Source organism: Bemisia tabaci, chromosome 10 (assembly GCF_918797505.1).
Source record: "Bemisia tabaci chromosome 10, PGI_BMITA_v3".
Lineage (NCBI taxonomy): Eukaryota > Metazoa > Arthropoda > Insecta > Hemiptera > Aleyrodidae > Bemisia > Bemisia tabaci.
This window is the reverse complement of record NC_092802.1, coordinates 13,420,459-13,444,538: the sequence shown is the minus strand read 5'-3', so window position 1 is coordinate 13,444,538 and position 24,080 is coordinate 13,420,459. Positions and strand designations below refer to the sequence as shown.

At 39.0% G+C, this 24,080-nt stretch overlaps 1 protein-coding gene across 3 annotated transcripts in view; it reads left to right on the top strand.

Moving 5' to 3' along the window:
- Window positions 1-24,080, top strand: part of LOC109044685 (atrial natriuretic peptide receptor 1) — a 589,109-nt gene that overhangs the window by 242,241 nt on the left and 322,788 nt on the right. The window contains exon 1 of one of the 3 annotated variants that reach the window (XM_072305171.1): window positions 6,771-7,186. The exons of the other annotated variants lie outside the window; for them this stretch is intronic. Within the exon in view, the coding sequence (XP_072161272.1) occupies window positions 6,799-7,186 (388 nt within the window). The 5' untranslated portion in view covers window positions 6,771-6,798. Of the gene's footprint in view, window positions 1-6,770; window positions 7,187-24,080 lie in introns of those variants that run through there. 3 annotated transcript variants of the gene reach the window in all.

Below are 24,080 nucleotides of genomic sequence, written 5' to 3'. Positions count from 1 at the left end.
TGAGAATTTTTCCCTTCAAGTTATTAGCTGTGTCGGCTCACACACAATTAAGTAACGACACTGCCTAATGACATCATAATATTTCACTTTCCCTCAACAGCCTTTGATTTAATTTTCGACGGTTTGGCTTGAGACCACTGTTAGGCGTTATTTTCAGGTGTGAAACCATTCTCACCTCTTCAGGGTGTCTACAAGTCCGAATTTCTCGGAAGTCCAGAAATAGCACTGATTTTTATGGGCAGCCCGGAAGTATTGAAAAGGAGCGAAAATTCCGCAAGAAGGTCTCGAATTTTTTCCCTTCGTGCCAGGTGTGTGTTTTTGAATAAAGCCTGGGAAGTAGGCATCCCCTGCGCGTTGATTCTTAGGTTAGTATTTGCCTGCAAGATCGCGATTGTGCAGTCAGTTAATCTTTAAGCCACCAATGCTGCTATGTTAAAGAAAAACGCCGTATGAACATCCGAGAGTTGCCGAAATTCCCCTCTTCAAATGTTAATTTTTGAGACAAATAAGGAATATTTCTATTTGAAATTTTCTGATAATTTAGACATTTTTACGAAGAAAACTTTCCAAAAAATTGGGAGGAGAATTTTCACAAGTTTTCCTGAAAATTTCTATTTTACAAAAAGAGATCTGGCATTGCACGGCGGAGGTTCATACGGCGTTCTTCCTTAGCACGGCAGAATGTCTACGTCATTTTCGTCGTAATTAAAGCGAGAATTTATAATCTTCGAAATTTTTCGAATTCCGTCAAATCGAGGTACTGATTAAGTACTGAATTTCTCTGTCGATAAGGCACTGAATTTCTTGGAATACATTGAAAGCCTATAGCCTCTTGTTTCCTGTTGTTAATTTCCTCAGATATCGTTTGTCCTAAAAATCCAATCCTTGGCGAAATCATCCCTATAATATCGGCAACCTCGTGGAAGCATATTTACATTTAATAAGGGCAAATTGGTGCTTGAACAATTGTAAACAACCGGTTGATAGCTGTTGGCGCGTCCAATCTGTTTATTACCCCGAAGCCCGCAAGCCATCATCTCCTGCCAAACGGAACTATGTGCATTATGACGTGAGCTCTGTTATGCATGTATTCTTAGGGGTATCAGGGCTCAGGTCTTAAACCACATAGTTCCGTTTGGCAGAAATACAGCCATCTGTCCCTCCCACCATTGAAATTGAGGCGTTCGTCTGGGTAAAGAGTCCGTGGGCTCAGGGTTGGGGTGGATTTTAATAGCTAATGGCGGAAAATAACTGGACATTCACCCGCGTACCGCCTCAGGCGTTTGCTCGAGAAAACGGACAAGAGAAACTCCGGCGCTTTATCCCTTCAGATTCATCACGGGTTGCCGCATTGCTCCGTTTTCAGGCGTATTTTATCGCAAGACTCAGGGATTCCTCATTCAAAAGGCGAATTTCCGCAATTGGATTCGTATAATTAGATCGCATTTTGCTAAAAGGAACCGGCGGAATTATATTGTTTTACAAATCGTGCAACTTCTCCTCGTCTTTTAAAAATGCTTATAATGTATGAAAAGTACTGAAATTTACACAATTAATTCCCTTTAAAATTAACCATTTTTTGGCGGAAAGCAAAAGGTACATACTTGCCGCCCTGGAGGATTTTTTGGCTGATTATGAAGAAGCAACATTTTTACAACACTGTAATCGTGTTGGTTCCTTTTTGCAAGATGTGATCGAATTTTTTGGATGAATGAATGTTGTATTATCGTTGAAATTTAAACGAATGGATTACATTTTGGGTTATAGGACATTTCGTCAACGATATTTTGTCCGCGCACCTGTTTTTTCCAGTAATTTACGTCCACGCGTTTTTTCGGCACGGGAGTTTTGGTCCACGTGCCAGTTGAGACCCAAAGTTGATTGGCCCACATGTAAATACAAACGACAATTGCTCACGACGTTTTTGGATGAAAATGTAAAATGTCTTGGAAGAATGAGGGTTTGCTTTTTTTTTTTTTTTTTTTTTTTTTTTTTTTTTTTTTTGTCTGTTTGGTCCAACGGAGAATAATATATAGTTGAGAGTTTTGGTAAAAATGGAGGAGCATCAATTCCATGAGACAAAATTCACTAAAACTCTCTACACCTCTTTGGTGTAACAAGACTTAATTATCTTTCAAGATTTTCCCACCTTGTTATAACTGAACCAGATAAACCTCTACATTTGCCTCAGCTATAGGCTCTTAGATTTTTCCAGTGTACGATAAGTATCTTGATTTATTTTGCGAGGAAAGATCTGTACTTTTAAAGGATGCCTGTCATTCTTAATACGTTCATTTTCGTTTAATACGGTGCAACACCTCTGTTGTGAAATAGTTGCTTCAGGCGCCGCCGGCGGCCAGCGCGGAACGCGCATTGACGCCTACAAACCTAAGTGGATACTTCAAGCATTGTGCAATGCGTGAAGTATCCACTTAGGTTTGTAGGCGCCAGTGAGTCTCTCGCGCTGGCAGCCTGCAAGCCGCTCCGCTCTCTTAGGCTTTAATATTTATGCTCGCATAGTCAGCGTTTTTTAACTCAGGATTTTGAAATGTTTGCACACTCCGCATTGATTATTCTCATTTAAATTGATGGGAAAAAAATATGTATCAATTTATCAAAGGAGAATAATACAATAATGTGTGTCAAATTTAATGATTTCAAAAGCACTTTTATTTTTTCTTTTACATTTTGTGCTTTTATTGTGATGCGGCGAGGTGTATGCGCAACCGAACGCTCAAAATTTGACGTATTTGACTCTAAAAGATCGATGTACAAATGGGTTAAAACTAAAGATTGCGTGCTTCTTGGTTTTTTTCCCTCTTTCATTCATTTTTGCAGTTTCTGTCGGCACAACTGCGGTTTCTTGAGATTAATGTCATTTGGAAAAGGTTTTACAAATATTTATCACGTTTTAAAAATATAAATGTTTTCAAAATGAAGTACCCCATTTAGTTGAATGGTTAGGGCATTTTCATTCTTTAAGATAAGCAACAAAACTCAAATTTGGGGGTGGTACCGCAATGGTTCCGTTAGTAACCTAACATATTAGGGTATCACGGCAATTTTGTTAGTTGGGTTTTAGCCCCTACTTCTATTTTTTCCGTGTACTAAACTGCCTGTGATGATAAATGTCCCTAAGGGTGGATTCCCGGAAATATCCGAGTAAAAAACCAGAGGGAATGGGGGATAATGGGGAATTGCCACAAATTATTTGCAAACAGTCGATGAGCAGGAGGTATAAAAAATCAGATGCGTGGTGGGGATGGGAGCAGCGGAAGCGGGATGAAAAATTATTCCAAACGCGAAAAAAATTGAGGCCGAAATTGATATTTGATTACAACGTCTCCGCTAAACGGGAAATACAGGGGGTATTCCAGACTCGCACCCTGTTGAACGTATTTTGTCGTCTGGTAACGCAGGTTCTCTCGAGTTTCTGATGCTTTTCCTTATTTCGTTTCATAACGTGACCCGCGAAGCTCGTTAGAGCGTGGGTCCCCCTTAACCCCCCCCCCCCCCCACCAAATATTCCCATCTTCATTCTTCCTATCTCGACCCACTAGCGTTTGTGCTTCTGTCTCCAGAAAATCTGAATTAATGTTGCCAAGTCGGTGTTAACGCTTCATTGCATAGCACTGCATGAAAGCAACAAATGGTTTTCAGCTGTATTTCTATGCTGAAGTATTAAATTGAATCAAAGCAAGACATATTTTTGGGGAGCATTATAAGTCTGATCTCCTTATTTCAAGAAAAAACTACAAAAATCGATTCCAATAGACTCTACTTTCGAAAAAATACTGCGTAATGTATAGATTTTCTCTCCAAAATCAACGATTAGCTCATCACTGGTAAAAAAAAAAAAAACCTCTTGGACCAATGCCGCGGTGCATTGACTTAAGAGTGCAGTTTCTTGTCGCCGGATTTAAGAGTCTTGAACTCTTGTTTCAAGCGGATTTCGCATTGATTCAATTCAAAATCCGCTTGAAACAAGAGCATACAAAGGGTGCATGCAACAAAGGGTTAAGTTTAAATATCATACAACAGGTGAGGTTCAAGTCAATTTTTGCGTAAAGATTGCTTAAACGTGTGCGTCCTCTACAGTAGTTTACTATTTCTACCTTCAACCAATGGTAGATATAACCACTAAGACAGCATTGTCATCCTAGTAATAATGCCAATAAAGTTTGAATTTAAACAAAAAATTAAAAAAAAATGTTAAAATGTACTAGTTACGAAACCGTTTTATTCTTTTCTAACGTAAAATTTGAGTGAAATTGACTGTGTGACCAGTCATGTGAAAATGGGCCTGTTGCAAACTTTTGCTAGAGCGAAACTAAGAGTTGTTTCTTATAGATAATGCCTCAAAAATCACGATGAGCGCATCGGCAAAGTTTAAAATGCACTCATAACTTCACAATCTGCGTAAGAGATTTGCGGTTTTTTGAGCTTCCCGCTTCAAAAAACGATACTACGGCACAGGTGAACATTGTTAGAGGAGTCGTCCCATCGTCGGCAATACTCATCATGGCCGATGCCAATCCGCCAAAACACGTGTGATAGGACGAGATAGCACCTGAACAGGATTAAACCAGATAACAATCGGCAAGTTTACGTCTATATTTTCCTCGCCCGCCTTGATTGACCTTGAACTCTCCTCGAATTACGCGAGGAACTGCGCAAGCGTCAGCCATGATGAATATTGCTGACAATGGAGCGACTCCTCTAACAAAATGTTCACCTGTGCAGTAGTATCGTTTTTGAAGCGGGAAGCTCAAATAAACGCAAATTTCTTACGCAGATTGTGAATTTATGAGTGCATTTCAGACTTTGCCGATGCGCTCATCGTGATTTTTGAGGCATAATCTTTAGGAAACAACTCTTAATTCTGCTCTAGCAAAAGTTTGCAACAGGCCCATTGGTAACATGATTTTAACAATTTTTAAAAAGCACTCACATTGATGTCAAACAACTTGTTTTGTAATTAAAAGTAATCGACGCATCTGAATCCTTGCGATATTTTTACAATTCAAAATACATCAAAATATCAATAAGAAAAGTTCTTTTTTCGTATTTTCGTTCGAAGATAGCTGTTCTTGCAAATATGAATATACTGATTACACTTTTAAGTAATTTTCCTCTCTCACAAATCGATTTCAGCAATTTTTTTTTTTTTTTTTTTTTTTTTTTTTTTTTTTTTTTTTTTTTTTTTTTTTTTTTTTGTAACATTTTATTAGGTATTTACAACTTGGAATGGGGTCAACAGCAACCGCGCCCGAAAAGAGAAGAATAACTTTACCATTAAGTTTGCAATTTTAAGCGTAGGATAAACATGTGCGGAAGAGGAAACTTCCCTTTTCTCGGAGATTTCGCATCCTTTCACGGCCCTATTTTTAGGATCGGCAAGAAAAGAACGCACTGCGACACTGCAAGAGCACTAAAATGCAAGACCCCTGTGATTTGATTAGATTTAAATTCCAATTTTAGAGCAAGTTATTCAATTCAAATTTTTTCCACCGCGCTGCTACTGCATAAAGAGAATAACCCAGTTTGCTCTGTTTACGCTCTTTAAACCTGCGACATCTTTCGTTCCAAATTTTTCCCGTTGCATTTTTATTGAAACATCAAGAAGGACCTTTCTTCCGTGTCACCCTTTAGTCGTCTAATGCTTATCGAGTTACAAATTTCGAAATCTCTCTCTCTCGTAGCGTGGACCCTTCTTTGCCTCTCAATAATTATACTTTTTCTTGATAACTCCCACACAGATGATGGAGTTTTTCTCTTACAACTCGAAAGTACACGGACGGTTAAGGAGGAAAAAATTAATCTAATCGAATGTTGAGGATTAGATCGAGTTGAAGCTGCGGACCGATTCCTCGGCAAAGTGATATACAAAGAGGATAAAGAGAAAATACAACGATTATATAGAATCACGATGGAAAAAACCTTGCATTTGATACAGAAATCGATAGCTGAATCGAATGAGAAGTTCTTTTTTCAAGCATACTATTCTACTTTCATTTCTCTGAATTTTTCCCAATTTCTGGGCTTCTGATTCTTTAGGCTTATGCGCAGGGGCTATCGTCCTTTTTTTTATTAAAAATTCAAAGCTGCCGAGATTTTTGACCTAATCGATGCGCTATATCGCATGCCAGTTCTACCGCGTCGCTTGAGCTTGACGAATCACCTAAGTAGGGGTCAGGCCGAGAGATCTATAACGCCTTGGGTCAGCAGGTTCCCTAGTAGCAGAACTATAGAAAGAAAAGATAAAGATTATGTACAAAAGTTAATATTTTTTATATAACGCATGCATACGAAAGTGTTAAAAGTGAACATTTTTATGTAACCATTATATTAAAAAAGTCATAATTTTCGTGAGCTTTTCTCAAACATACTAAAAAATCTTCTAATTCGCGAGAAGCTCACGAAAATGATAACCTTTTTTTTATAGAATAGTTACATAATAATGTTCACTTTTAATACTTTCGTATGCATGCGTTATATAAAAAAATAAAAAAATTGTCCATAAAAAAAATTACCTCATCTAGCTTTCATCATTTTTCATATATTATAGTCAGGTCTGAACTTTAATTTATTTTTACATAAGCGTTACACGTTTTTTTTTTTTTTTATATAAAACTACCATTTAGATAACAGATACGTTTTTTTATACTTTTTTTTGGAAAAAAAAAATTGTTCTGCTTCTAGGGATCCTTTTTTTTTCCCTATATCCAGTTTTTATCCATTTATGAAAAGAAGTGCATGACTTGAAACTAACCACGAGCGTAAATTTGTGTTGCAGACATGTTCTTGGGCCCGGTCTGCGAGTACGTGATCGCGCAGGTGGCCCGCTTCTCGGGGGTGGTGTGGGGGATCCCGGTGCTCACGGCCGGGGCCCAGGCCAAGGTGTTCGACAACAAGACCGACGACTTCAAGATGCTCACCCGCATGCTCTCCGGCGACAACCTCATCCAGATCGCCCTCAAGCAGATCCTCTCCGACTTCGGCTGGAACCAGGTCGGGCTCCTCTACGAGAACTACGAGGAGGACCGCGGGCACTCCAAGTGCCACTTCACCCTTGCCGCCGTCTACTCGGCCATGGGCAAGAAGTCCTACCACGAGGGTTTCTACCGGGTCGCCACCTACAGCTACTTCCTCGAGCAGCTCCAGGTCATGTCCACCAAGGCCCGAAGTGAGTCCCCGATGACGTCCTACGCATGAGCACCAGCATGTCAACCTCACTTCCACTTTGCATTCCTCACTCGCACCATAACCTACAAATTACTGGACTTGACTAACAGCAAACAAATTACACAGAGACCAGACTGGCCTTTTGGCGACAGGTGGAAGCTTTCAATTTCGGGGATTCAAAACTTCCATGTGGACAATGGAGATGTTGCATGTGTGAGGAATTTGCGATTTGACACTAGATTCATATTTAAAAGTTCGCGAGAAACACGATGGTGCTACTGGTTTTCTCTGAAATCTACTTCCAAGCTCAAAAAAGCTATCAAAGTGAGGGCGTAATGGAGGCGACATCCCACGCGATCCTGAGAGTCCACGTCTACATCAAGACGAACTCTCCATTCAAAGAAAGGAGCAAATACATTAGCAGGGTTGCCGTGTTTTCAGTCGCGGAAGACCCAAATAAAGTGGCAGCCCTTTCAATGTATTTGCTTTGTATCTTTGCATAGAGAGTTTGTCTTGATGTAGAGGTGGACTCTCAGGATAGCGTGGGATATCACCTCCATTACGCCCTCAACTTTGAGAGCTTTTTTCGAGCTTGGGAGTTGATTTCAGAGAAAATCGGTGGCACCATCGTGTTTCTCGAGAACTTTCACGTAAGAATCAACAATCAAATCGCAAATTCCTCACACATGCAACATCTCCATTGGGCGTATTTCTATCAAACAGAGGAAGGGAGAGGGGGGCTTTTGGCGGGTGTTGCAGTGCTCGTTCCGTCCCACTCGCAATGTTTTTCCATGCCGCTTAATTCCGTTTGATAGAACGCGCTAATCGGGATTCTAAAATCCTTCAAAGGAACTCCATTTGGCGCTTAGTTCCATTTAACAGAAATAAGTCCAATTATAAAGGAGCAACAGTCATCACTCTTTTTTCGGCTGTTGATCTACATACTTGGTGGATTTTGAAATTCGGGTGACGTCATGAGCCAAACAAATTTTTCAAACTTTGATTTATTTGCCAAAAAAGCCTGCCAACTCGATGTTAACTATCAATCCAGTAGGTCAACAGCTGAATTTGCCAAAAAAACCTGCCAACTCGATGTTAACTATCAATTAAGTAGGTCAACAGCTGAATTTTGAAATCCAGAAATTAAAAGCTTCCAACATTGCCAAGATACTAGTGGAGGGCTTTTTGTCTCTGCTGACAGCAAACTAACTACATTACAGCGGTTTAAACCGTTTGTTCCACATAAACATGTGAGATTGATGCCCCCTCTTTGCTCTCATGCTTTGAAGACACTGACATGTATAACTTTTTGACTAATTTGTGAAACCAAATGGTAAATACTACTCGTAGCCAAAAACTTGAATGGAAGTATGATGTAACATATTTTCGTAAAAGTGATATCTCGCATACTCTTTTTCGGATAGTTTGTCGTCAGTGTTTACAGGTACATTCCATAAAAATTTCGCACGCAATGTCCGTTAATTCTAAACCGAAAAAATATGCGTATAATACAAATTTCTCGCATATCTAGCGAGGAAAAAACGGGGAGTGAACAATTTCAATCCTTCGAAGTTTCATAGGAGACAATCGTCGTTGCAAAGGGCACTGTTTCCAAATTATTTTTCAATTTTATTTCCACGATGAAAATTCTATTCAAGATGTTCACAGAGCTGATAAGTTTCACCAATTGTCTTTAAGTAATGATGCGCAAGAATTATCTCATTCCGTCACTGATAAACGCATGATATCCTTTCATTTTCGTTGCCTTTAAAAATTTACGCCATCTGATGGATGCATGTGCTTTTTAGTCCCAACGCTCAATCCTTACTTTTTCAAAAAATGGTAAACGCAGCAGCAGTATAATATTCCAGTATTCCCTGTAATATTGGCTGCATAATGTTTGCGCACACTTTTCTTACCGATAACGTTTGCGCACACTTTTCACGAATATCATTTGCGCACACTTTTTACCGATAACGTTTTGCGCACACTGCACTATTTGGCAACACTGCAATGATGCTCCAGTAGTATCGCTTCGTGATAAGACAATTCAACAGACGGATAATTTATAAACGGACGAGGGGAAATTTTCATTTAAATAAATTCCAATAAGCAATCAATAAGTAAATGAATAAATAAGTTAATAAGAAGAAAATAGAAATTAAATGAAGAAAGTTAAGAAAATAAGGTATATGGTTACTCACAGATTTTTCGCTGTTACTTCAGCTAAAAATGCTGTGACTGTCTTCACCGGAACCATCTTTAGTGCAAGGACGGGTTTTAGGGCTGTTTTTAGGGCAGGTTGCATTTGAAGAGCAAGTTTCATCAGCACCATTTTCAGAAATGAATTCATCAGGCTCGTCTGCATTGAAAGAGTCATTTACAGCCTCCGGGTTATTTTCTTCGTCTGAATCATTTTTGTCGGGGTATTTAACTTCACGAACCATTTCCAGAAACTCCGTAATTTTCAGGTCCTTATCGAGATACGAATTGGTTAAAACAATAATTTCATCATCTTTTTTTTTGTTGATCATTCTGTTTAGTGAACACCTCATCATTTCGCACAGATTTAATTTTCAAAGACACTATATCTGAGCGTTAAAAAATTGTTGAGAGGTTTCGTAGACATTCGGATGATGATAGTAACAGCGAAAAATCTGTGAGTAACCATATATCTTATTTTCTTAACTTTCTTCATTTTCTATTTTCTTCTTATTAACTTATTTATTCATTTACTTATTGATTGCTTATTGGAATTTATTTAAATGAAAATTTCCCCTCGTCCGTTTATAAATTATCCGTCCGTTGAATTGTCTTATCACGAAGCGACACTACTGGAGCATCATTGCAGCGTTGCCAAATAGTGCAGTGTGCGCAAACGTTATCGGTAAAAAGTGTGCGCAAATGATATTCGTGAAAAGTGTGCGCAAACGTTATCGGTAAAAAAAGTGTGCGCAAACGTTATGCACCGGTAATATTTGGATTACATTTTGCAAGAAGGGCGACCACTATCTCTGGCTCTTCCATAAAAGCACATATCTACGTAAGGAAACCAATGGCAAGTATGTTGTTTCTAAAATTGCCCAGAAATAATGGTTCCTTATTGCAAAAATGTAATCCATTTATTATTCCCCTCGATTTTGCCTACTCATTATAAACTTTCAATATCTCATCAGTTTTGATAATCCTCGAGGTTGACATAGTGCGTGACACGCTCATATGTTATCAGCTCACACAAGCCGTCTTGTCAAAACTTTCTGATTCTTGCCACGGAGTCACCTGACACGCGTTAGGTGTATTCTATCATCGACGGATTGTTGACTGAGACATCACAGCATGACAGGTTCTCAAAACCGCACGCGCGCTCACTGAAATCCTTCAAAAAACAAGAAAAGGGGAGCAACAAAAACACCGGGTGCGTGTGTAAAAGTCAAAACAATCGCCGTGGTAAATCCGGGAGTATCAACCCACCGCTTCCCTCCGTTTGATAGTCAAGTTTTGAAGGGATGAAGAGAGAGAGGAAATTCGTGTTTTGTCATTTATTAAAACGCATTATGGTGAAACATTTGAAAACACTTAACACACACTGAAGGTACATGAAAAGCTTCTCTGCTGTAATGGGGGTTAGTTGCGTTGGTTTTAGAATCGTAGTTTGATGATTAATTCTTGTCCATCCGCTTGAAATATTAAGATCAGTCCGAACAGCAACTTTCTTCGATGAATATTGACCGAGATATCGCGCTTTGAAAATTCAGTTTATGACGTCATCCACTACGGCAGTGACACCCTTGGTTTCTCCCGCCTTGCTTTTATCCAAGTTACACGTTGAGTAACCATTTCGAATGTGTGTTTCCCTGGCTGATGAAAGCAAGGTGGAAGAAATCAAGGGTTTCACTACCGCGGTGGATGACGTCATAAACCGAATTTTTCAAAGCGCGATATTTCGCTGAATATGCAACGTAGAAAGTTGACGTTTCGATGGATCTAATTATTTTTATACGGAGAAAAAAACTTCGTGCGTGGGACCCGAAGTTTAGCTCATACGGATCTCTGAAGTTTTCGGATTGAGCATCTGAACACTTCAGGTCCAGCTGCTGAGGTTTGGATCACACATCTGAAACTTCAGTTCTTACATCTGAGGTACTTCGATTTTCACATCCGAAAAACTTCGGTTCTCACATCTGATGTGAGGACTGAAGTTTCAGATGTGTGATCCCAACCTCAGCAGCTGGATCTAAAGTGTTCAGATGCTCAATCCAAAAACTTCAGAGATCCATATGACCTAAACTTCGGGTTCACGCACGAGGTTTTTTCTCCGTGTAGCTAATCCACAAGAATCAAGCATCAGAACATGACTCCGTGACCACCGTAACTTACTCATTCATACTACACGAATAATTTTTTTTTTTTTTTTTTTTTTTTTTTTTTTTTTTTTTTTTTTTAAATCAAGCTTTCAGTAAGTTTGGTCCATCCTCCTTGATTTTAAACTAGGCTCTGAAACACAAGGAGAAGATTTTTAGGCAATTTTCCTCCTGCTCTCCCATTTCTTTCGAACGGTCAAAACATTAAAATGAGTCGATTTAGCAGAACTAAATCTTTATGTGGAGTTTATTGTTCCTACCCAAAAAAATTGATGAAAAAATACTCATCTTGTTGCTCCTCTGACGTAAGGGCGCATCCTGATCTCCACGTGAACCCTATTTTCCATATAACTCTATGCTTTTCAGAGCTTATGAGGAAACAGAGATACGCTCTTACGCCTCAGGAGCGACGATCTGAACCGTGAATAAAATTCACGCCTTGACCCCTATCGAACCCTCGCGTGGATAGGAATCTAAAAAGTCCCATTCTCAGCGTCAAAGGCAGGGAATTCCGCAGATTATACAGCGTTCGCGGAATCCTTTCAAACTCCCCCATGTCTGTTTTTTCTGCACATTGATTCAAGTTTAGTATCTCAATTCTATCCGAACGTGTGTACCGCTGTTTGGAACATCCCTTAAACTTTAAACGACTCTCTAAACGATGTACAAAGGGATGAAATGGGGAAGAAGAGATCGGAATGATGTTACCCGGAATGACAGGCAATGTTGAGAGATCGGGTTGAATTTGGGGGTTTCTCGTCGTTCGGCTGTGGGTAATGTCGTGTTTTCGCCAAATCTGACGGTGACGGTAATTGAAATGCCCGGGCAAAAAGTTCCATAATAAAATACGCCCGCCGCCACGAGGCCAAGCTTACCGGAAAAAGAATTGGAAGGTTTCAAAATTTTCTTTCAGAATTTATTCGATTGTAAGTCCCGATTCGACGTTCTTTATGCGAAAGAACGTAGGCATATTTTAGCAAAGATTTTTTTTGTGGCAAATTGGACTTGAACGATGAAATTTTCGGGCATTTCAAGCGAAAAATTTTACTGATTTTTCCTTTGGTCACGTGCAAAAATTTCATTGTTCTCATATCGGTAAAAATTTAGTAGTAAAAAAACGAATGAACTATTAATAAAAAAAACTTGAAAAAATTTGCAATGAAAATACTTTTATTGAAATTGAGATGCCGGGCAAAAAGTTCCATAATAAAATACGCCCGCCGGCACGAAGCCAAACGTACCGAAAAAAGAATCGGAAGGTTTCAAAATTTTCTTTCAGAATTTATTCAGTCGAAATGGTAGTCACACTTCATCGTTCTTTATGCAAAAGAGCGTATTCATATTTTAGCATACAATGTTTTTTTGTGGCAAATTGGACTTAAACGATGAAATTTTCGGGCATTTCAAGCGAAAAATTTCACTGATTATTCCTTTGGCCACGTGCAAAAATTGTCTTTTTTTATCTCGGGAAAAATTGAGTTGCAAAAAAAACGAATGAACTATTCATAAAAAAAACTTTAAAAAAAGTTGCATTGAAAATACTTTTATTAATATTTTTTCACGGTTTCTCCATTATTTCTTGAGAACCTTTAAGGGATGGGGAGGGGTCAGATAGTCTTATTTCATTCAAAAAGAAAGTGAAAGATTGTCATTACGGATGTCTTACAATGCCCTAAAACTTTTCCCTCCCTTCCCCCCCCCCAAAAAAATAACAAATAATCATAGTTTTTCTGTTTGGTGAGTTTCGAAATTTCTCCCAAGTAACAGCTACTAGTTCTATAACTAAAACATCTTGCGTCTAACTTGTCACTAAATGCGCCGTGATACATAGGCAAAAAGTCAATTTGTCCCCTAAAAAATCTTTAATGGCCCCTAAAAAATCTGTAATGTCCCCTATAAATTCTTTAATTGCCCCTAAAAATCGACCTTAATGAGCCACATGGCTCCTGAAACTCCTATGTGAGCTTCGAACACTGGTTGATCTGCGAGGAAGGTTAAAAATCAATGCCAAAAAGCCTATGAAAAGTTCAATTTGACAACGGTGCAAAAGACAACGAGATACGACGCGCGACGCGTCGAAGCGTTTGGAGCGGTTAAAATCCCATCTCAGACTGTCGTAGATCTTTTGCAAAGCTCCCATTACCCCCTAGTCGCAGAGGGGATGTTGAGGGGTGCCGGGGATGTCACGACATCAAAAAGCCGGCGATCCTTTTCTTCCGCGTCAGGGAACAACTTTGATTCCGTTCTCAATTTTCATCTATTTTTCAAACCGTTAATCCTTTTTCGATTTATATTTGTCGCGAGCAAATTCTTAAACCAGGCATTTTGTTAAATGCTGAGGCAAGATAGTCACGTATTCTTACATAGTATGCAGTGGCGTGGCGTAAATGATCGATTATCGATATTTCTTCATTTGTAGCATGGTAAAGAATCGATTATTAAGGTGTTCGCTGCGAACACCCTGATAATCGATCCTTTTCTATAGGTTTAAATGACGGATCAATCGATAAATCGCAAACCACGTCACGCCACTGTCAGTATGTTGGAGTTTTTTTTGGCAGCGTGCGTTAAAAATTCAGTATAAGGCTGAAAATCTCAATACAAGAGAGAAAAAACCCGAATGAGCACAGTTTTTCTTCAAAGAGATATGCTGTTTGGTGCAACACTAGTTACGTCCATTCATGAAGGTAACTGCAGAACGCAGGAAAATGGCAAAATCCGCACGATGGCAAATATATAATATTTTATCTCGAAGTTATCAGACTTTTTCGATTCAATTCAAACAAAATCCTCCAAAAATCAGTAGAGAATCATTCACAATTTTTTCTGAAACTCGTTGTTTTTTTTTGAAGAAAATTTGACAACACCTACCCCTACTGGCTCATTCGGTGTTCTTTCTTAGAAGGGCAGCATAGTGGCGCACACTTTATTTATATTCGCTCGTTGATGAAAAATTGATCTCTCCGCAAACTCTCTCCATTCATCGCTCAGCTTTACGCGAATAGCCGTGTTTAGAGCAAGCATTAACTGTTGCTCCTGTGATGCTGAAAGCTTCTGATTTCTCCCTGTTAGCCAAGCTTTTATACTAGCGTCAAGCCTCTCCCTCGGAACATACTCGAATTTAAATTCAATGAAGTAACTGCGTGAATAGAACTGAATCTGTTTCAAATTAGAAATCACCCGCGCGGAAGGACTTCAGTGAACAGGCTTGCTTTCAGTCGAACCCCATTTTTCATTCACATCCATGCAAACAGCGACGTTTTCCAGTCTTTATTGCGAACTTTTGCAAGAGTTTTAAAGAGCCGCACTCATTGTCGTTCTTAAATGAGTTCCTTTACCTACGGACCCCCCCCCCCTCCCATTGGTTTTCATCTAGAATAAGGGGATTTGAAGAGGTCCTTATTATAGCACCATAAAAAGGACAATTTGGATCGCATTCAGCAAAAAAGAATCAGCACAATTGCATCGTTTTCAAAATCGTGTAATCGTGTTTTCGTAATCGTGTTTTCAAAATCTTTTCTTCTAAAAAGACTTGATATATGGGTATTAAAATTTACATAATTCTTTTCCTCTAAAATTCACAATTTGTTGGTGGGAAGCAAAACCGATTTGCTATTCAAGGAATTTTTTTAGATAATTATGAAGAGGCAGCATTTACATTTGCAATTTGCATTGCATTTTGCATTTGGCTGTGCAAATAGATTTTTGCAACGATTTACAATGATTTGCCTCCGCAAACAAAAAAATACGAAAGAAAAAAGTTTCCGAATCTTACAAACTTTAAGGTAGCTCTTAAAATGTCCAAAACTGGGAAAGGTTTTTCCGGTTTTTTCCAAAAGAGCTTTGTGTATAGGGCTCATGCGTTAAAGCCGATAGCAAAAGCGACAACGGTGCCGACTTCCGTGCCGCTCATGTCAGGCGCTTTAAATATAATTTCCATTCATTCTTACGGTCTTCAACTAACGAGCACACTCTTTATTTTCCACCTGCCTCTGGCTCCGTTTGGCAGAAATACGTCCAAATATCATTGCCAAGATAGGGATTTTTCGATCAAGTTCATTCGATAGCGATTCAATAATCGGCCCGCTGTTTCAGAGATGACTACGGCTGTACTGAATACGGCCCTGACTCTTACATTAGGTGACTGAAAAATCGCGGTGACTGCATCGGAAATGTCTGAAATTAGCTTTTCACTTTACCAACTATTCGAGAAAATATCAATTTTATATATTCCCTCCTCAAAAAAGTGAACGTATGCTTAGGAAGAACGCCGCGGCCGTGTGAACATTCAAGAGTTGACAAATAGCCCCGAACAAGAAATGCATTTTTGAGAAAAAGTGCATATTTTTCTTTGAAATTTTCGGATATTTTAGATTAAATTGGGTACAAAATCGTCTAAAAAATTTGAGGAAAAATATTCAAAATTTCCCCCGTAAATACTGGAAAAAACCACATTGGATCTAGAGTCCAGACTCCAGACTCTTAAGAACATCGACAAGAGAAAGGACTCTTGATTCAATCAGAATCTAGCTTAAATCAAGAACCAAGCCTCTTAATTTAAGCGGATTTCGTTTTGATTGAAGCAAAAATCCGATCGAATCAAGAGTATTTTTTCTTGTAAATGTTTTCAACAGTCCGGACTGTAGATCCAATGTGTTTTTTTTCAGTGAATTTTGTTTCTATTGGAGGAAACAGCCGAAGGTTCATACGGCGTTTTTCTTTGGCAGGGTTGTACGGTCAAGGCATTTGCAGATTAATAATTTCCCCCGATTTCACAACCCCACACAGACCTAAAAATCCCACCGCAGAGTTTGCAGCAGACCCATTTCGAAAAAAGAGGGGGCTGCGTCGCTCCATACGAATGATTAATTCCAGTGACAGGTTCCCGCGTCATCGGACGCGCGAAAATTAGGTTGCGGATTTAATGAATGGGATTGTTCCGACTGGGTTGCTGGGTTCTCGGAGTGCCACTTCGGGTCCTGTGTGTGAATGGGATCGTTTCGCAGGAGACCCGGCAAACAGGAGTCGGGAACTCACTTTTTAAATTCAGAAGCTTAAATGGGTTTTTTCTCATATGAGCTTCCTCTCAAGATTGAATTCGATTGCTTTCCACCTCGTTGCCATTTATAAGCTTATTGAAGTTGAAACCATCAAAGTTTATATGGAAAACAACACTGAGGCTCAAAATAGTCCTATTTTGGAAAAAAAAAAAATCACGGGGGTGGTTAAAGTACACTGGAAAAAAAAAACACATTGGATCTAGAGTCCAGACTCTTGAAAACATTGACAAGAAAAAGGACTCTTGATTCGATCAGATTTAAGCTTAAATCAAAAGGCAATCCGCTCAAATTAGGAGGCTTGGTTCTTGATTCAAGCTTAAATCTAATTGAATCAAGAGTATACTGAGACCCAAAGTAGTCCTATTTCGGAAAAAAAATCACGGGGGTGGTTAAGGTACGCTGGAAAAAAACGCATTGGATCTAGAGTCCAGACTCTTGAAAACATTGACAAGAAAGAGGACTCTTGATTCAATCAGATTTAAGCTTAAATCAAAAGGAAATCCGCTCAAATTAAGAGGCTTGGTTCTTGATTTAAGCAAAAATCCGATTGAATCAAGAGTATTTTTTCTTGTCGATGTTTTTAAGAGTGTAGAATCTAGATCCAATGTGTTTTTTCCCCAGTGTAAAGAACAATAGTGGTATTTTTAATTGTCAATGCTAGGTGTATCAATGTCGCAGGCAAATAGTGAAATCAGGCATTTTGTCAAATGCCTAGGCAAAAAGTCAAATATTCCAACTTAGTTTGAAATTTTGATTATTTTTCCATGTTCACAGAAAATAATTTATTGCATCTGTGAGAAAAAATTCTTAGTAAAAATTTGCATCACACAATGGCACTTCAAACAATTTTTAGCTTCTGAGTAGCCATTTATCTTGGAATTTTCAGCATGTCATAAAATACAGAATTTTCGGAATTTCAACATTTGAAAATATGAGAAGCAATTGAAGAGGAAAAGACAAAAAGAGTTCGTAGGTTTCATGAGTTATTCTTCCAAAAATATTGAAAACTCGCGAGCTCTTCGCCATGAATTCACGAAATTTTGTAAACCGTCAAAATTTAACCATCTCCCTAGGCATTTGAGAAAAATGCCTAATTTTACTATTTACTTGCGACATCAACAAGGGGATAAAATTATCACTTAGGGCGGTCTATAAGCTATGGAAGGCACTTTTTCGGCATTTTGGACCCCCCCCCCCACCCTGGTGACGCTTTTGTAACGTAGGATCCTATCCTTTAACGCGCAAAAACAAATTGACGTAACGCTTTCCTCGACCCTCCTCTTCCCTAAAGCGTTACGTATTTTTTTTTTCTTTATTAAATATATAGAGAACTACAAAATACATGTATTAACCCTATCGTAATTTATGGGCGGCCCCATATGGTAAAAACCCGATCCAATAAGAATTTTGATATTTATTTCCAGGGAAGTAAAAAGAAACTAAAAGAGGATGTAGAAAAATAGAAGAAAAATAAGCAAAGTTGGGTTTCTAACATCTAAAATTTGACGAATGAGTAACAGACATGTTTTTCGGCTTTGATTGTCAGTAAAAACACATAATTTTGTTGCTTTGTCTATCGACTTTCGACAAACCTGGACCTTAAAAATTGTTTCATTCATTCGCATTTGGATTCCGAAACATTTTGTCTTCATCGGCCGCTAATGACGTCATCAAATGACTCAATTTAAAACCGAGTTGCATCAGGAATTACGAATGCCTCCATTTCGGGAGCGTCCATAAATTACGTAAGCATCGTTTACCCCTTCGTCCCCCGTAACGCTTTTGTAACCAAGGTTCCTCTCCTTTACTACGTAAGAAGACAACGGCGAAATACTGTCCTCGACCCCCCCCCCCCACCAGAGCTTCGTGTGATTTATGGACGCTTTCTTATTCAATTCGGACTTTATTTTTTTTATTGTTTTTTAATATCATCAAAAGCTCAACGAATATCTCGAAAAATACTCATTTATATGGAGACTTGGCACCCTCGTCGGAAGTCGTTCGAGTCACCTGTCCCTCGAGTAGGCGCCGAAAGCGCCCTCTTCATGCAAATCGGAGACAATCCGCGAGAAAGGACGAGATAAATAGTGTTAAAAGAAGCGCGCTCATTAAACTTTTGATTAAAAAACCGCGGCAAGAGGAGTGGATTTGCGATGAAACAAAAGATTCGCAAATGGATTTCCGCAGACCTCTCTTGAGGGTTCCCTGCACCGACGCACAGTGGATCGAGTCAAGAAAAGAGGTCATTCATTAAATTTCTGACGAAAATTTCAAATTTTTATGTTTATAGCGCCACACTTTAAACTTTAAGGGGTGCTTCTTGAAGAAAATTCCACGAGAAAACCACACTGAAAAAAAATTCTCGGCGTTTTTACCAAAGTCTGTTGGTACCTTTACCATCTCACTTTTGTACCAATTATTGGTAATTTTACCGATACAGACAGGTAATCGTACCTAAAACCCGGTATTTTTACTGTTTTTTTCAGGTAAGAATACCACTTTTATTGGTAATCGATTCCCGGTAACTTTGCCATTTTATCTCGGTAATTCTACCACATTCGATAAAAAATATTGGCGTTTTTACCGGGGTCCAGTAAAATTACCGAGAAAGTCAATAATTTTACCGAGATTTCTTGGTAAAATTACCAATTCCATAAATGGTAATTTTACCAAGAAAAAACTGGGGAGAACCCTAAATTCTTGGTAATTTTACCCTTTTCTCAGTAAATACACCGGGATTTTTTTTTTTTTTCAGTGCAAGGGGTGCTTTTTGAAGAAAATTTTTCAAGGGAACCAATGGAGTCACTTTTAGAACTTAAAAATATTGCATAAATGGAGTTTTAAGCGTTTAAAGTTTCCAAATCTTGTCCGACCTCTCCCATTGACTCGATCTACTGTGCGACGCTCGGATTTCTATCGGTGATACGTTCCCACTGACTCCGCGCTATTTTTTGCACGTTGATTTCATTTAGCTCTCCGTTTTTCTTTCCTCCTAACTCCCTTTCAGCCGGGGAAAATTGTTTCATTTAATGCGTCATGAATAAGGCACTTAACTCCAGAACTCGCAACACTCCGGCAGTTCGAGTGAAAGCGACTGGGGTTATTTTTTCTCGCGACCATATATCTCGTGTCCCGGCGGCGTGGCACCCCGAATTACCTGCATTTCTGCATGCCATTAGGAAAGTCTTAAGGGATTTTATCTTCTAGAGAATGATTTTAAAATTAATACAGAGCGGGATAAATCGGATTCACCACCACAAAAATACTTCCTTCTCGGCAGTTTCTCATGGCGCACCGTAGATCAAGTAAATAGGAGAGGTCGGACAAAATTTGGAAACTTTAAACGCTTTAAACTCTATTTATACACAACTTTTAAGTTCTAGAAGTGGTTCCATCGGTTCCCACGTGAAATTTTCTTCTAGAAGCACTCTTCAAAATTTAAAATGTAACGAAGTAAACAACAAAATTTGCAGTCTTAGTCAAACGTTTCATATCCTATTTGACTCGACCCATTGTAACGTTGGGGAAATTAAAGTGATCCGATGGCCGCCACATTTTGTATCAGGAGGACTTGCGATACCGCATCGATCAGTTTCATGTTTCCAGCTACTTTCCATTTTTATCGAATTTTGAGCGCACGTTCCTTTTGTCGTGAGACTATAAAGAATTGGTCCAAGATTTGGTCCAAATTTGACCAAAAACTGTAGCATAATAAAGGCAGGGGTTTTTTAGAAGGGAAATATTGCATTCAATACAGATATCGAAACTGCACTCGGATGCGATATTTTTTCTCAAAAAAAAAAACCCTGCTTATATTACGGTGAATCCGTTTTTCAAATTGTGTAAATGAATTTTTCAGTCACGTGACAACAAAAATGGGATCTCAAAATTCGAAGAAAATGACAATTAGCTGAAAGCAATTGGCTAAACGATGCGATAAGTTGCAAGTCGTTCTGACACCAAATACGACGTCCATCGACTGGTTTTCTTTGAAATCAACTTCCAAGTTCAAAAAAAGCTCTGAAGTTGCGAGGCCAAAATGGAGGGTATATCCTACGCTATCCTGAGAGTCCACCTCTGCATCAAGACGAACTCTCCATGAAAAATTAGGGAGCAAATACATTGACAGGGCTGCCACTTTTTTTGGGGACTCCAAAACTGAAAACACAGCAACCCTCTGGTAATGTATTTTCTCCCTATCTTTGCATGGGTTTCAGCTTTGGAGTCCCCAAATAAAGTGGCAGCCCTGTTAATATATTTGCTCCCTATCTTTGCATGGAGAGTTTGCCTTGATGTAGACGTGGACTCTCAGGGTAGGGTGGGATATCCCCTCCATTTTGACCTCAACTCGAGAGCTTTTTTTGAGCTTGGGAGTTGATTTTCGAGAAAACTAGTGGCACCATCGTGTTTCTCGCGAACTTTTGCGTTAGAATCAACAGTCAAATCGCAAACTCACACATGCAACATCTCCATTGCTGTATCGCAAAGCACGCAGCGCCAATGTTGAATATGTTCTCTCTGGCCTCTATCTTTCTCAAGCGTTCTCAGCGGCAACATCGGAGGAAAGCGAGCCCTGAAAGTTAAGCCGTCGCGGCCGGAAACGGAAACGAAGTAGTTTCATTTATTCTGACAGCGGCCCACTCTTTAATAACAACCAACACGCTCCGAGTTAATTTTTCAAATCCGATCCAATTTCAGCGCGTGTACCCGTCTCCCGCGGTTATTGAAATTCAGCGGGCGTTTCATTGTTACAACACATTCTCATTGCGGGGGCGTGGGATTTAGGCGTTTGATCTTTCACGAGTTCGTCCCGCAATATCGCGAGGATTTAAACTGACAAGACCGGAACCATAGATTTCGCTGGAAATTGAGAGTTGATCACCGTGGCATTCATGAATTTCATCGGTGACAAAAAGGTTGCCACATTGTAAGTATTCATTTTTTATGAATGAAAAAATAGTTCGAAACGTAACAAAAGAAAACGATTAGTTGCATAAAAAATAGTTCGAAAAGTAAGATAGGGAAATGATAAGTTGCGTAAAATCATGCTTCCTCTCTCCACTGCCGAAAAAAGTATGGACAGCGAATATTTCCCTGCGATGGTTCAGTTGTTTATCGCAAAACTCCATTGCAAATTGGCAAAATCGTGTTTCTCCATTTAAATCTATGGAAATGTATCGATTCTTGGAGGGGCTAGGTGGTCCGACAAGAATCGATTATTTAACATAGGTTTGAATGGAGGAAATTCGGTGTTGCCAAATTGTTGGATCCGCCTCTGATAAGTTGGCGTCGATTATCGGGCAGTATAATGTTCAGTAGCCCGCATTTTTTGTAACTTTTAATCCGAGCTCTTTGTCTTTTTAACAATTTTCAACTTGCTATGAGAGGTATTAGCCAGTGAATCCATATTCAATAGATCAAATTCGCACACGGAGAAAAATGACATTTTCAATGTAGATTTTTCAACAATACAATTTTTAATTTAACCAACCCCGTGGTTAAATTGTATCTTCCCACTATTGTGAAACGTACATTTGAAACATTTCGGATATATTCTCCAACAATTAATGGTAAAATCAGCAATCCATTTTTTTTCGTGTATTTTGGTCATATTAAACCAAATTCTGAAAGTTAGATTCCATTTTTTCCTGAGAATCATGATGAATAATGATTATCCCCATTATATCCTCTTCACTGAATCTTCTTGTTCAATAATTTGATATCATTTTAATATCTTAAGTCGTAAATTGCGTTTCATCGATTGCGAGGGTGCAAACCTCCCTCGTGATTGATTAACGAAAAGAAAACCAACCGAAAGGTTTTATCGTTACTATTCATCTATCCAATAAAATTCAAAGAAGAGAACGGTCATGCCGAAATATAAAGCTCTGAGGACCCAAGAGGGCAGCCAACCTCCCAACACAAAAAATGTCGCTGCCAATCTTCCGATTCCAATATCAAACCAAGCTGGCCAGGAATGTTTGTAAATGAGCGTTCTCCCACGTAAAATGAGTAAAATGTAGAAACTAAGTTGAATATACATGCCTTACAAACGACGGGTCATAAAAATGTAAGAGTAAATCAATATGAAAAATTTGATTTCATAAGTAATGAGCCCTAAAAGCCTCATGACTACCCTAAAATTACCGATGTTCGTATTCCCGTCATAGGTACTCTACGTGGACCATGAGGTCCCATTTTTACGTGCATAGCCTCAAATGTCGGAGCTTTTCGGAACACAAACCGGCGGAAAGTCGTTAAAATACCCCATCCCTTATTTCTGCCCGAAGCGGAGGGTTGATATCGTTTTTTTCATGGTTTAAATTCAACCACTTACCACCCACCAGACAGCTCGGCAGTCAAATTCCTCAATGTTATCTCAGGGGGACGAATATCAACAACCCTTCTTCCCGGAAAACACTGTCACCCATCGAGGGCGTGTCACCATTTTAACGTAAGCTCTGGTAAACAAAGCGTTTTATGAAGGGTAGGGCTCATCTCAAAAAATAGTTTTGCCTTTACGTTTTGGGAACGGCAATATAACGGAGTTTGTCTTAATGCTCAGATCAACAGTCCGGTGATTCCACAAGGAAGTACCAGAAGTTTCTTGTTCCGACCAAGAACAACGTATCCGTCAGAAGAATCTAATGGGGTTGCGTGGTTGTACTCAAGAAGCTCGATCAGCGTGGGAGGAGGTTTCAGGGGTGCTAAGCAAGCAGAAGTAGCGTGGCATGAATGATCGATTATCGATATTTCTCCATTTGAAGCTGTAGTAAAGAATTGATTATTAAGGTGTTCGCTGCGGACACCTTAACAATCGATTCTTTACCATAGCTGCAAATGGAGAAATATCGATAATCGATCATTCACGCCCCGCCACCGTTCGAGTTTGATCAATCTTCGCTGCCTTTTTCTTAGCGGATTCAATTTTCGCTGGCTGCGCCTTCACAGCGACGGCACCGCAGCCCTCCATACAATGGCCTCTTAATTATAATTCCATTTTCATTATTTTTGATTAATCTAGCGCCGTTGTTTGCCTTGCGTTGAGTGATTTTTTTTTTCTTTTTCATTCTTCGTCGATAAATTTCGCGTCACTCTCTACTTTTCTGAGTTGTTGTTGCCGTGAGCTGCTCTCTTCGGTCGATCTTTTATTCATCCGAAGTGATGTCTATGGAAAATGTATATAATAATCGCGCTTTTTTAAGCTCTCTTCGCAATGAAAACTTTTATCTCGGAAGCGACGTATTTGACGAATCTTAGTAGAAGTAGCGGAAGAAAAATTTCAGAATTCATTGAGAAAACATTTAGATTGAATATGTTGGATGCACTAAAATTTAAATAGTAAACATTTTTACACGTGATTTATTTTTAAAAATATCGTTTTATAAATGTTATATACCGTTCACATAATGATTTGAAAACGAATTTGCTTTTTCTTGAGAAAATCTTCTTGTCTCCAAGTTTTAACATTTTC